The sequence below is a fragment of the Anolis carolinensis genome, chromosome 1 (assembly GCF_035594765.1).
Source record: "Anolis carolinensis isolate JA03-04 chromosome 1, rAnoCar3.1.pri, whole genome shotgun sequence".
Classification (NCBI taxonomy): Eukaryota; Metazoa; Chordata; class Lepidosauria; order Squamata; family Dactyloidae; genus Anolis; species Anolis carolinensis.
Genome location: NC_085841.1, coordinates 178,550,133 through 178,561,492, shown reverse-complemented (window position 1 = coordinate 178,561,492; position 11,360 = coordinate 178,550,133). Strand labels below are relative to the sequence as shown.

Genomic DNA, 11,360 nt, shown 5'->3' with positions numbered 1-11,360 from the left:
CCTGATGTGGGTCCTCCTTGCCTGGCTCAAAAAAGGCGGGCGAATGTTTCGTAAGCGGAACCTTAGCGGCGTCTCCTTTTGTTCCCACCCGGACTTCTTCCGGCGCCGCTCTCTGAGGGCGCAATGGCGGCGGCACTGGTGCTGCTGCCGCGGGGCCTCTGTTGCCGGCGCTGCCGCGGCCTCCTCCGGACTGCTGCTTCTTCCGCCGACTTTCCGCGTCGCTCCTTCTTGCTTTTGGCGGCTCCCTCTCCTCTCCTTCCCCCCCGGAGGCTGCCGCCGCCGCTCCCTCCTCCTTCAGCTCGGCCTTTCAGCAGCGACTCCGGGCGAGGGCGGAGGAAGAAGAGGGCCGTGGTGGTGGTGGGGGTCCCCAACCCGCTGATGTGGCTCCGCACCCGCCTGTACTTCTTCCTCATCCGCGCCTACTTCGACCAGGAGTTCAGCATCCACGAGTTCACGGAAGGCGCCAAGCAGGTGAGGATGGGGGAGAGCAGGGGCCTTTGACAGGGCCACCGTGGAAGGAAGGAAGGAAGCCCGCCCTCGCTCGCCTGCGCGCCCTGCCCGCCATAGCACGGCGGACTTCGGGAGAGAATACGGTCCTTTCCACACTGCCATATCACCTCCGGATGATGTGCTTTGAACCGGATCATAGGGCAATTTCGGGCCCTTCCACACAGCCATATAACCCAGAATATCAAGGCAGAAAATCCCACAATATCTGCCTTGAACTGGGTTATCTGAGTCCACACTGCCATAGATTCCACTTCAAAGCAGATAATGTGAGGTTTTCTGCCTTGGTGGCGAAGTGTGTTAAAGCACTGAGCTACTGAACTTGCAGACCGAAAGGTCGCAGGTTCAAATCCCGGGAGCGGAGTGAGCGTCCGCTGTTAGCCCCAGCATCTGCCAACCTAGCAGTTCGAAAACATGCCATTGTATCGCTCCGGCGTGAGGTAACGGTGCTCCATGCAGTCATGCCGGCCACATGACCTTAGAGGTGTCTACGGACAACGCCGGCTCTTTGGCTTAGAAATGGAGATGAGCACCAACCCCCAGAGTCAGATATGACTGGACTTAACGTCAGGGGAAACCTCTACCTTTACTTTTATTCTGGGATATAGGGCTGTGTGGAAGGGCCCCGAGTCCACACTGCCGTATATCCCAGTTCAAAGCAGAAAATGTGGGATTTTATTCAGCTGTGTGAAAGGGGCCAGAGACTCAAATAATCCAGTTCAAAGCAGATCATATGGATTATCTGCTTTGATGATTTGGATTATATCGTAGTTTAGAAAGGGCCCGAGACAAGAGGGAGAAGGACTTGAAAAAGGATTCAAAATTCCTGTTGCCTGCCTGTTAGGCCTCTTCCACACAAGTGTATAAAATCCACATTGAACTAAATTATATGGCAGTGTTGACTCAGGACTCTTCCACACAGCCATATAACCCAGAATATCAATGCAGAAAATCCCACAATATTTTCTTTGAACTGGTTATCTGAATTCACACTGCCATATATTCTAGTTCAAAACAGAAAATGTGGGATTTTATTCAGCTGTGTGGAAGGGCCCTATATTCCAGGATCTGATCCCATGTTTTCTGTTTATCCCAGGTTATCTGGTAGTGCTGATTCATATAATCTAGATTAAAGCAGAAAACCTGGGATCGGAACATGAGATGTAGGGCCTATCTGGAAGGGCCCTCAAGTAACCCAGTACAAAACAGATATTGTGGATTATTTGCCTTGATATTCTGGGTTATATGGCTATGTGGAAAGGGCCTTTAGGCACCACAAACACAACAGGAGCCTTGGACCCCTTCTACAGTGCCATATAGTCTAGATTACCAAAACTGATATTCCACATTATTTGATATGAACTGGGTTTTGTATCCACACTGCCATATAATCCAGTTCAAAGTAGATAATCTGGATTTTATATGGCAATGTAGATGAGGCCTTGAGCCCTTTCCACACAGCTGTATAAAATCCAATATCAAGGCAGAATATCCCACAGTATCTGCTTTGCACTGAGTTCTCAGAGTCCCCAACCTCAGCCACAAAGGCTGTTTGGCTACAATTCCTATTATCCCAAGTCACATGATGGATAATTAAAAGTGGTGGGAGTTGTCATTCATTAACGTCTGGGGACACAAATTAGGTAGAAATTAAAGAGCACTGACCACTATGTATAAAAATATATAGTTGGCCATCAGTATCCATGAATTCTCAGTCCATTGATCCTACGTCCCTCAGGCTGTTGGAGGGCCGGACTGTAATTTTAAAAAATTATGAGCAAATTCCTATACATACTTCACATATCTTATTTTGAAGTAAAAAACAAACAAACTGGGAACAAATACAGCCTCAATGTTAATACAGTATAGTCTCGCTTATCTGACTTAAACTGGCCGGCAGAATGTTGGATAAGCGAAATTGTCGCATAATAGGGAGGGTGGCAGAAGAAGGAGCCTCTTCCCCTGTTGCTGGGGAAGAGGCTCCTCATCGTCCTCGGCAGGCTGGCTATCGAGGGAGAGGAAGAAGAGGATCACCGGGAGAAGCCCCGGGGGCAGCCTGGAAGCCCTGCTTGGAGGCTGCACTGCCCCCATTGCTTCTCCTGGCGATCCTCCTCCCCTTCACCCTTGGCAGATTGGCTATCGAGGGAGAGGAAGACAAGGATTGTCGGGAGAAGCATACAGGGGGCAGCCTGAAAGCCCCACTTGGGGGCTGCACTGCCAGCATCGCTTCTCCCAGCGATCCTCCTCCTCTTCTCTTTCGGCAGGCTGGCTATCAAGGGAGAGGAGGAGGAGGAAGAGTACAAGCGGCGGGGGCAGTGCAGCTCCCAAGGGAGGCTTCCAGGCTGTCCCTGCCGCTGCTCCCAGCAATCCTCTTCCTGAGCGAGCCAGAGAGCGAGGGAAGGAGGGAAGGGTGAGGGAGAGAGGGAGGGCGCCCAGGGCCTTGGATAATACGGAGTGTCGGATTAGCGGAAGACGGATAAGTGGAACTCTACTGTAATAATCATTATCATCATCATAAAAATAATAAAGGGGGTTGGAAGAGACCCCTTGGGCCATTTAGTTCAACCCCCTTCTGCCTTTGTGCACCAAAAGCAAAAACAAAGCACCCTGACAGATAGCTACCCAGCCTCAATGTTGTTAATAATAATAATAATAATAATAATAATAATAATAATAATAATAATACATCACAAAGTCCCAAACTCTTGGGAAGTGTTCGACTTGTGATTTTGTGATTCGAAATCCAGCATATCCTGTTTCCCCGAAGATAAGGCATCCCCAGAAAATAAGACCTAGTAGAGGTTTTGCTGAATTGCTAAATATAAGGCCTCCCCCGAAAGTAAGACGTATTTGAAAGTATGCCCGCTGAACAGAACACCAGAGCATGCAGGATTGGTAAATGTATGTACCATAGAATGGTAGTAATAAGAAATTCTTGATAGGATTCACAGTTTGTCTCGTTATGCTGGTTTGTGATGACAACTATTGTACAGTATATAATAAATGTTCATTTTTTGTTCAACAATAAATGTAAATTCTTCTGCATGTAAAAATAAGACATCACCTGAAAAAAAGACCTAGCACAACTTTGGAAGGAAAAATTAGTATAAGACACTGTCTTATTTTTGGGGAAACAGGGTATATATCTCATTTGCTGTGTTATACTGTGTCTTTGTGTCAATAATAATAATAATAATAATAATAATAACAATAACAACAACAACACAGAGGGTTGGAAGAGACCCCTTGTGCTATTTAGTCCAACCCCCTTCTGCCTTTGTGCACCAAAAGCACTAGCAAAGCACCCTTTAATAATTAATAATTAATAAAATAATAATTAAAATACTATTATAAAGAAGCAAAGCTTTGGAAGGCACGCACCGGGCGAGGGAGGAAGTGGGAAAGGCACGTGCCTTTCCCTCCTCCCTTGCACTGCACGCACCTTCCTTGGCGGAGGAGGGAGTTTCCGCCATGGGGGCCGGATAAATGGCTTTGATGGGCCACATGTGGCCCCTGGGCCGTAATTTGGGAACCCCTGCTCCATACTATACCATGCCATAAACTTAGTATTCATTTGATGTTAATATGGAAATACAGTAATTGAAAGTGAAGAAAGACAAACCTAGTTTAGTGTAAAACACTTTGACTAAATTATATGAGCAGTTCCAGTCTGTCAAATGTTCAAGAAGTATAATGCCTTGAAATGAATTCAGAGCTGCTTATTCTTGAACAAACATATTTTTGTTTGTCTTCTAGGCCTTTGCTCATGTTTCAAGACTAATTGCTCAATGTAAATATGACCTCCTGGAGGAGCTTGTCTCAAAAGAGGTAACTGCAATTCCACCCTCACTGTCATTATTTGTTGTTATTGTGCAAGCAAAACCTTCCCATTATCTCTTAATCTGATAATTCTTTATAGAGGACAAAATGGGTTTCTTCAAGATAGAAGATATGGTTTGAGTCATTTTTACTACCATTTGGTGCATAGATGACCCTCAAGGTGCTTGCTAAACATGAGTCACTCCCCACTTATCTATCTTGTATTGTGGAAGGTGTTGGGAGAGCAAAGCAGACATTTCACTTTTGGAGGTTCTCATATTCTACTTATCTTTGTCTTCTTCTTCATCCTTTCTGAAAGATGGAGTCACTAGGGAACCTCTGCAGTCCAGATTGAGGTCTAAGGCTGGATCTACACTGCCCTATATCACAGGATCTGATCCCAGATTATCTGCTTATCCCAGATTATCTGCTTATCTCAGATTATCTGGTAGTGGAGATTCATATAATCTAGTTTAAAGCAGATAATGTGGGATCAGATCCTGGGATATAGGGCAGTGTAGAAGGGTTCTAAGATGGACAAGATAAGGTTGGGGATTTTTGTTCGCTGACCAAAGCTGTTCCTGGGGAGTGGCAACAGTGTCTGAGATCCTGCATTGTTAGAGTCATTACAGTTCCAACTGATTGTGCTTCTCAATTTACCTGTGCAATCTGACAAAGCCCCAACCAAAATGCTTTTGAGGCGCTGGAGATCAGGGCATTGGGAAATGATGTGCAGAGACGTGTGAGAACAGACAGCTGGAGAAATCTCCTGGGGTCTTATCACAACTGCTTGTCCCAAGGCACCCTGAAACTAAAGAATATGTTGCAGATATCATTCCCCAGTGATCTGGTTCCTCAGAAATGCTTTGGTCAAGTAGTTTTTGGGGATTGTGTTTGGTTGTTCATGAGCATAAATGTAAATCTGAAATAGTTAGCATATCTTACATTCATTTTGCAGTGTTTCAACTACTGTAATGGAGTTTCAAAGACAACAAGCTGTAGGTTTTCTTGTCTATAGCACTGTTTGTAGCCTAGTCATTGCCACTTTTTACTGTTTTGTTCTAAAGTAACAGAACCACTACCACGGCCACACAAATATACAACTTGGCTCTCTTAGTTCTGCTACCATTTTTAGGGACAAAACATTATTAAAGTTAGGGTTTCCCAAGACAGAGTACCAGAATGCCTTTTAGTGGTAACAATCTTGGATAGTTAGCATGTAATAGTATTAAAAATAGTACTTACAAGAATGTGCAGTGTGCTTTTCCTCATCAGTGAACAATGAGGCTTGGCTTCAGCTCTTTGACGCAAGAGTTCCCACGATGGAGTCTACGACTCCCAGTTGAGGAGAACCCTGGGACTTTTCAGTCAAGCACAGTACAAACAGAATAGGGAAGCAAAAATAGAATACAGCAACAAAAAGGGTCCTTACTGCCCTCGTGAGACCTGCTACGAATACTCCATTTATACAGTAAAAAGTTCCTTTACACATAACACAACAGCAGTGAATTATTTCAGTTGACTTAATTCATAGATAATAATGTTCAGGTCAGAATTTTCTCAAATGCGAGCATTAACAATTCCAACATGTACTTGACAATAGTAATAAGAAATGTATGGGAAGCAAGAGGACTAAGTAGTATCATTAGGTATCAGTATCTATGAGTTTTGAAAAAAAAAAAGAAATTGAGGTGGTAAGTGTATATTTTTAGATATAGAGGTGGTAAGTGTATATTTTTAGATATTGAGGTGGTAAGTGTAGAATTCTAAAATTCGAGAGTTGGAAAAGAGTGTAAGGTCCATTTGGATCAACCCCTGCCATGCAAGAATGCACAATCAAAGCACTCCCGACAGATGGTTGCCTAGCCTCTGTTTAAGATTCTCCAGAGGAGACTCCCCCAGCGCATTCCAATATCAAAGAGATCTTACCATCAAGAAGTTCTTCCTAATGTTTAGGTAGACTTCCTTTTTTTTGTAGTCTGAATCTATTCCTTTGTGTCTTAATCTCTGGAACTGCAGAAAACAGGCTTGTTCCCTCCTCAATATGACGTCTTAGTTGCTGTAAGCCATATTTCTAAGGAAGACAACGGCAAGCCAACTCATAAGTAGTCCTTGACTGAGAAAATCTCTGTGAAATTCATAAGGTTGCTATAAGTCAACAGGGGGCTTGCAAGGAAAGTGGAAAGCATCACAGATACTTCTGTAGCTGTCTTACACTTGCGTAAACAGGCTTCATACAGGACTAATGTTAATTATTCTTTGTCTACATCAGATGGTACAGATACTGAAGGAGAAGCTTTCTTTACTGTCTGAAAATCACCGAAGTGCCCTTGCTGCTGATATGGATGAAATAATGTATACAACAGCTGGAGATGTTGGCATTTACTACGATGATAGTGGTATGCATCCATTTCATAATACTTTCCTTCAATCCTTTGAGAGTTGTTGCAGCAATTGATATCTTATTCTTTTTCAATACCATTTTCAAGTACCCTTCTCTTCCGTTCAATTCTAGTGTTAACAATATTGACTTGCCCTCTTTGTTGCTTGCCCACTATTCACCACTTAGTATATCCTTACCACATTCTCCACATTGCACCAATAAAGCAAAGTCAGATGCCGTTGTATGAAGAGGAAAGCAATCTCTGGCAGAAAAGTATTTAAATTCTGCTTCCACCATGTTACCATGTTTGTAGAGTTAATTGTGGAGCACATTGTTCCCAAATGTCAGGCTTACACATAGTATCTTCAGTTAACGGATTTGGGGCAAGAGAGCAAAGAGAAGCCACTACTTAATTGGTTCAGATCCATGTTTTAGTATGACTATCATTTTATACTGCTGTTATGTTTAGAGTGTTGAATTTTAATATCTGTGTCTGTATGTATATATATTTTTTTGATGTTTTATTTAGTTTGCTGTTTTTATCCGGGCTTGGCCCCATGTAAGCCACCCCAAGTCCCTTCGGGGAGATGGAGGTGGGGTATAAAAATAAAGTATTACTATTCAGCTGGTGACAGAAACGGCAGCTCTTAAAATAGATATTGTTGGCCTAGAAACACTAATGACCTGACTTAATAAAAGGAAACCCCTGCCACAGCATTTTTTTTCTCTTTGAAGAAGAGCACAAGGAGATTTGGCATTTCTAACAATTACATCACATAATTTGAGCTGGAAAATAATAGGGATTTCACTTTAACTCCAATCAACGTATAAACCATGGGCTCTTCATAACTGAATATATATTTGCATTTGTGACAATAGCAAACGCTTACCAAGTAAACCTTTAAGTTAGAAACAACATAAAGGTATATAACAATAGCAGCAAACCTGAGACTATGGGGCACTGTAAGTGTTAAGGCCATTTCAAACAAGGGTAGGAAGTGTGTGACCCTTAAGATATTGTTAGTTAATAATCTCTATCATCTCTCACCTTTGGCTTTGATGGCTAATGGGGTAGCAGTCCAAAAACATCTGGAAAGCCCAATGCTCTCCTGTATTGATTTAAGGCAGTGAGTGCGGGGAAAGATAGGCCCCCCCGGCCATCATTCTCAAGAAAGGGAAAAATTGGCCAAGAAGGGACTTGCAGAGTCTCTTCTGCAGCCCTATTATTGAGCCAATAGGCTCATTCATGAATAGTCTTACCTCATTGCCAAGTAAAGGCTTACTCAAGAGCAAAGAAGTGGAGCTCATGCAAGGATGAGAATGATGCTCATTTATGGAGCCCAGTAGCATCGTGATACTGCCGCTCTCAGTATTCTTCACAATTGGCTCTGTAGGCAGGAGCTACTGGGAGTTGCTGTTCAGCATGTGGAGCATTGCATAGTTCTCTTCACTTAACTTCAAAAACTGTTGGCCACCATTGAAGAGATGCATGTAAAAGGCCAGGGAAGAAAGTCTGTGGGTTTCTAACAATTGTATGAAAAACGTGGCTTATACTGAATCCATCTAGCTCTGTATTGTCAACACTGACTGAACATGGCTCTCTAGGGCTTCTGGTGTAACTTTTTTTTCTAACCATACCTCGCTCTTGAAATCTGAAGAGGTCTGGTAGGGGAATACTGGAGGAACTCTGTGGGAATAATGCCCATTTCTATCAAAGGTTCATAATGCCACCTTTTCTTCCAGTGGCTTTCGCATGCAGTAGCATGGCTGTGACTGTCTCATAAAACAGACAATAATAATAATAATAATAATAATAATGTTTATTTATATCCTGCCCCCTCTCCCCAGGGGACTTGGGGCGGTTTAAATACACTGCAGTATGGATGTATCTAAATGAGGCACCTTTGTTCTATACCTCTTTATACTAATTTATATACCGTACTTCAGTTTAAACATCTTTTTGGCTTCGAATATCACTGTTGTTATGTGAACAGGAAGAAAATTTGTCAGTATCCTGATGCGCTTCTGGTACCTGACTAGTGCTGACCTTCCTGACGAGACTCCAGATGGAACCAAAGTATTCCAAGTTGTCTTTGGAGATGAAGCATCAAAGGAAACAAAGCGTCTTTTAACAGCAAATTATGAGTAAGTCTGCCACTGTTTTCTTTTTCCTACATGATGATGATTTTGTACTCTTGAGCGTAAAGAAATTTGTACCAAACGGGTACATTAGAACAAGAGTGAGCTTTCATGTAGATTAGATATGGGCAAACTTCTTCCCTCCAGGTGTTTTGGACTTCAATTCCCACAATTCCTAACAGCTTACCAGCTGTTATGAATTGTGGGAGTTGGAGTCCAAAACACCTGGAGGGCAGAAGTTTTCCTATACCTGATGTAGATTCTTGTACAAGACCTGTTACTTCCTCAAGCTTGTAAACCAAAGTTGGGCAACCGTGGGAAAGTAGGTGTATATTACAAACACATCCTGCAGAAATGTAGTACAGACACACATTCCCCATATCTTCTCACCAAAAATTTAAAAATACCCCTGAAGGCCCCTATTCATTCTTTCTAGAGGGCACAGAGGACATTTTCACACAGGAAGCAATTTTTTAATAATAGAAAGTAAGTTCCTGTTGGGACATGTCATTTTTCTAAAGCCACGCTTTTCCCCCTCCTGATATAAACAAATAGGAAAGATTGTTGGAGTGAATATAGCTATTCGTTATTCTCTTTCCCTTGCTTCAACGTATAGCTTCCCAGACTGTTGTTAATTGGAAAGCTTGTTTGAATAACCTTGTCAATTCAATTTGTTCTGCTTGCCCTCGTTAGTACTATCACAATTGAGTTTATGCCAGTGTATCTTCCGCTAATAGTGATAGTAGAGTGGATTTGTGGTGATAAAAATGAAGACATTTTTCTTCTTTTCTGCTTTAATTTAATATTAGTGGTATAGAAAGGCTTATGGTGTAGTTTATGTTATTTTCATTTTGTCCCCACTTCCCTCCCCAGATTCCGAAGAGAATTTACACAAGGTGTGAAACCCGACTGGACAATTACCCGAATTGAACATCCAAAGTTATTAGAATAAGTTCCCTGGACACAGACTTTCCTAGAAAACTATCAGCAAACTGACATATCAACAGACATCTCAGCAAGTGTGTTCCACCGTTTCTTGTGGAGAACTTTTGTACTTGTTGATTACCTTAACACAGTCTTGTCCCCAAAGCATAAAATAAATTTTTGTATCGCCAACCTGGAAATCTCAGAAACCTGTTCCTGATCTGCCACTGGACTTACTAGGACCCTGTCTGCCTTCGGTGATGAGAAACCTTGAGGTGAATTTGAAAGAAAATATGTGTTGGCTAGATGTTTGTGTTGGAATGTCACATCTTTTTCCAAGTGAATATTCATAAATAGACATTGGAAGCCTTGGAAAAACCACTAAGAAAACGTGATCATTCCAAACGCTGTACTTCTATTTTACATAAAAAATTGGGGGTGTTTTTTTTTAAAGTCTTCACTATAGGATCAGAACTGTGAGAAGTAATTTGAAGTTTATCTTTTCATTCCTTTCTTGTTTCCACTCATCTATTACACGAGAAAAGATCATTCAATAGATTGAACTTACATAAAATATAACTATGATGAATGAAGTCAACAACTTTTTCCTTGCATCTGGCCAGTGGAGGGAAACATAAACTCCTAAGGACTGATTCAGATCAGTGACTCATTGAATAGTGTGGCTGTTGGAGGATCTGTGGAGCTATGGTGTGAAGTCTTTCTTTGCTTGGTTAGCCCAGGAGGGCAAAGAAGGATTCAGTCATGCAAAGATTCCCTGCCTGGTCCTAGAAAGAGTTGGAAAATTGCATCCTTTTGTGCTTTTGATTGTACATGGAAGTTTGCAGTTTATCCACACTTATAACACCTGGACTAAGCACCCACTTTGGAAAAATATGAGGAGATGCCACTAAAGGGCCGATAATATGAGAATATTACACTCCACTTTTACATGTGAAAGCTTTTCAGAGTAGTGTTATTTATATTGTGCCTTCTAGTACATTATGCTTCATAATGGCTCTGGCAAGAAATAATAAAAGAAGGTGGAAATGGAGGCATGTCTAAACACAGCAGTAACTAGAAAAGCATGATTTAATGGGACCTTTTTACCTCTCAAGTGAAACACTTGGAATAAACCTTAAAATGAAACATAAATGTGAATTCTAGTCATTGATAAGAGAACTGGTGTGTTTTCATTGTTGTACTGTGACTGGCTTAGAGCTGAAGGCATGCAGTAACAACAAATAGAATTCCTTAGCAACAGAAGGGTTTTAATTTCCTTGCTTTTATAAACATACATTGAGTTGTCTTACTTCACAGGACTATTGTAAAGAATGTAGAAGAATGAGGTCCCTTCCACACAGCTGAATAAAATCCCACATTTTCTGCTTTGAACTGGAATATATGGCAGTGTAGACTCAGATAACGCAGTTCAAAGCTGATATTCTGGAATGTTCTGCCTTGATATTCTGGGTTATATGGCTGTTTGGAAGGGCCCTGAGGTGCTGGGAGTGAGAGAAGACGCAAACCTGACTATTCTGTCCTTTTTGCAGTGTTTAACATTGAAGTGATAAAATCCTTTTGGCAAAAG

General features: G+C 42.1%; 1 protein-coding gene across 2 annotated transcripts; it reads left to right on the top strand.

Annotated features, from left to right (window-relative positions):
* Window positions 1-5: 5 nt before the first annotated feature.
* Window positions 6-10,924, top strand: maip1 (matrix AAA peptidase interacting protein 1). Of its 2 annotated transcripts, none has more exons than XM_008113746.3 (5): window positions 6-471; window positions 4,264-4,335; window positions 6,599-6,725; window positions 8,750-8,854; window positions 9,722-10,924. In XM_008113746.3, the coding sequence occupies exons 1-4, from the start codon at window positions 124-126 to the stop codon at window positions 8,839-8,841; spliced, it is 639 nt and encodes a 212-aa protein (XP_008111953.2). In that variant the 5' UTR covers window positions 6-123; the 3' UTR covers window positions 8,842-8,854; window positions 9,722-10,924. The 2 variants fall into 2 exon arrangements, with proteins under 2 accessions (XP_008111953.2, XP_003215209.2); XM_003215161.4 differs by having other exon boundaries at window positions 12-471; window positions 8,704-8,854.
* The last annotated feature ends 436 nt before the right edge of the window (window positions 10,925-11,360 follow it).

Coding starts and splice junctions, on each gene's coding strand:
- maip1 (XM_003215161.4), top strand. CDS start 124: ATGGCGGCGGCACTGGTGCTGCTGCCGCGGGGCCTCTGTTGCCGGCGC. Junction 6,726..8,703: donor CATTTACTACGATGATAGTG/GTATGCATCCAT, acceptor TTATGTGAACAG/GAAGAAAATTTGTCAGTATC. Junction 8,855..9,721: donor CTTTTAACAGCAAATTATGA/GTAAGTCTGCCA, acceptor TTCCCTCCCCAG/ATTCCGAAGAGAATTTACAC.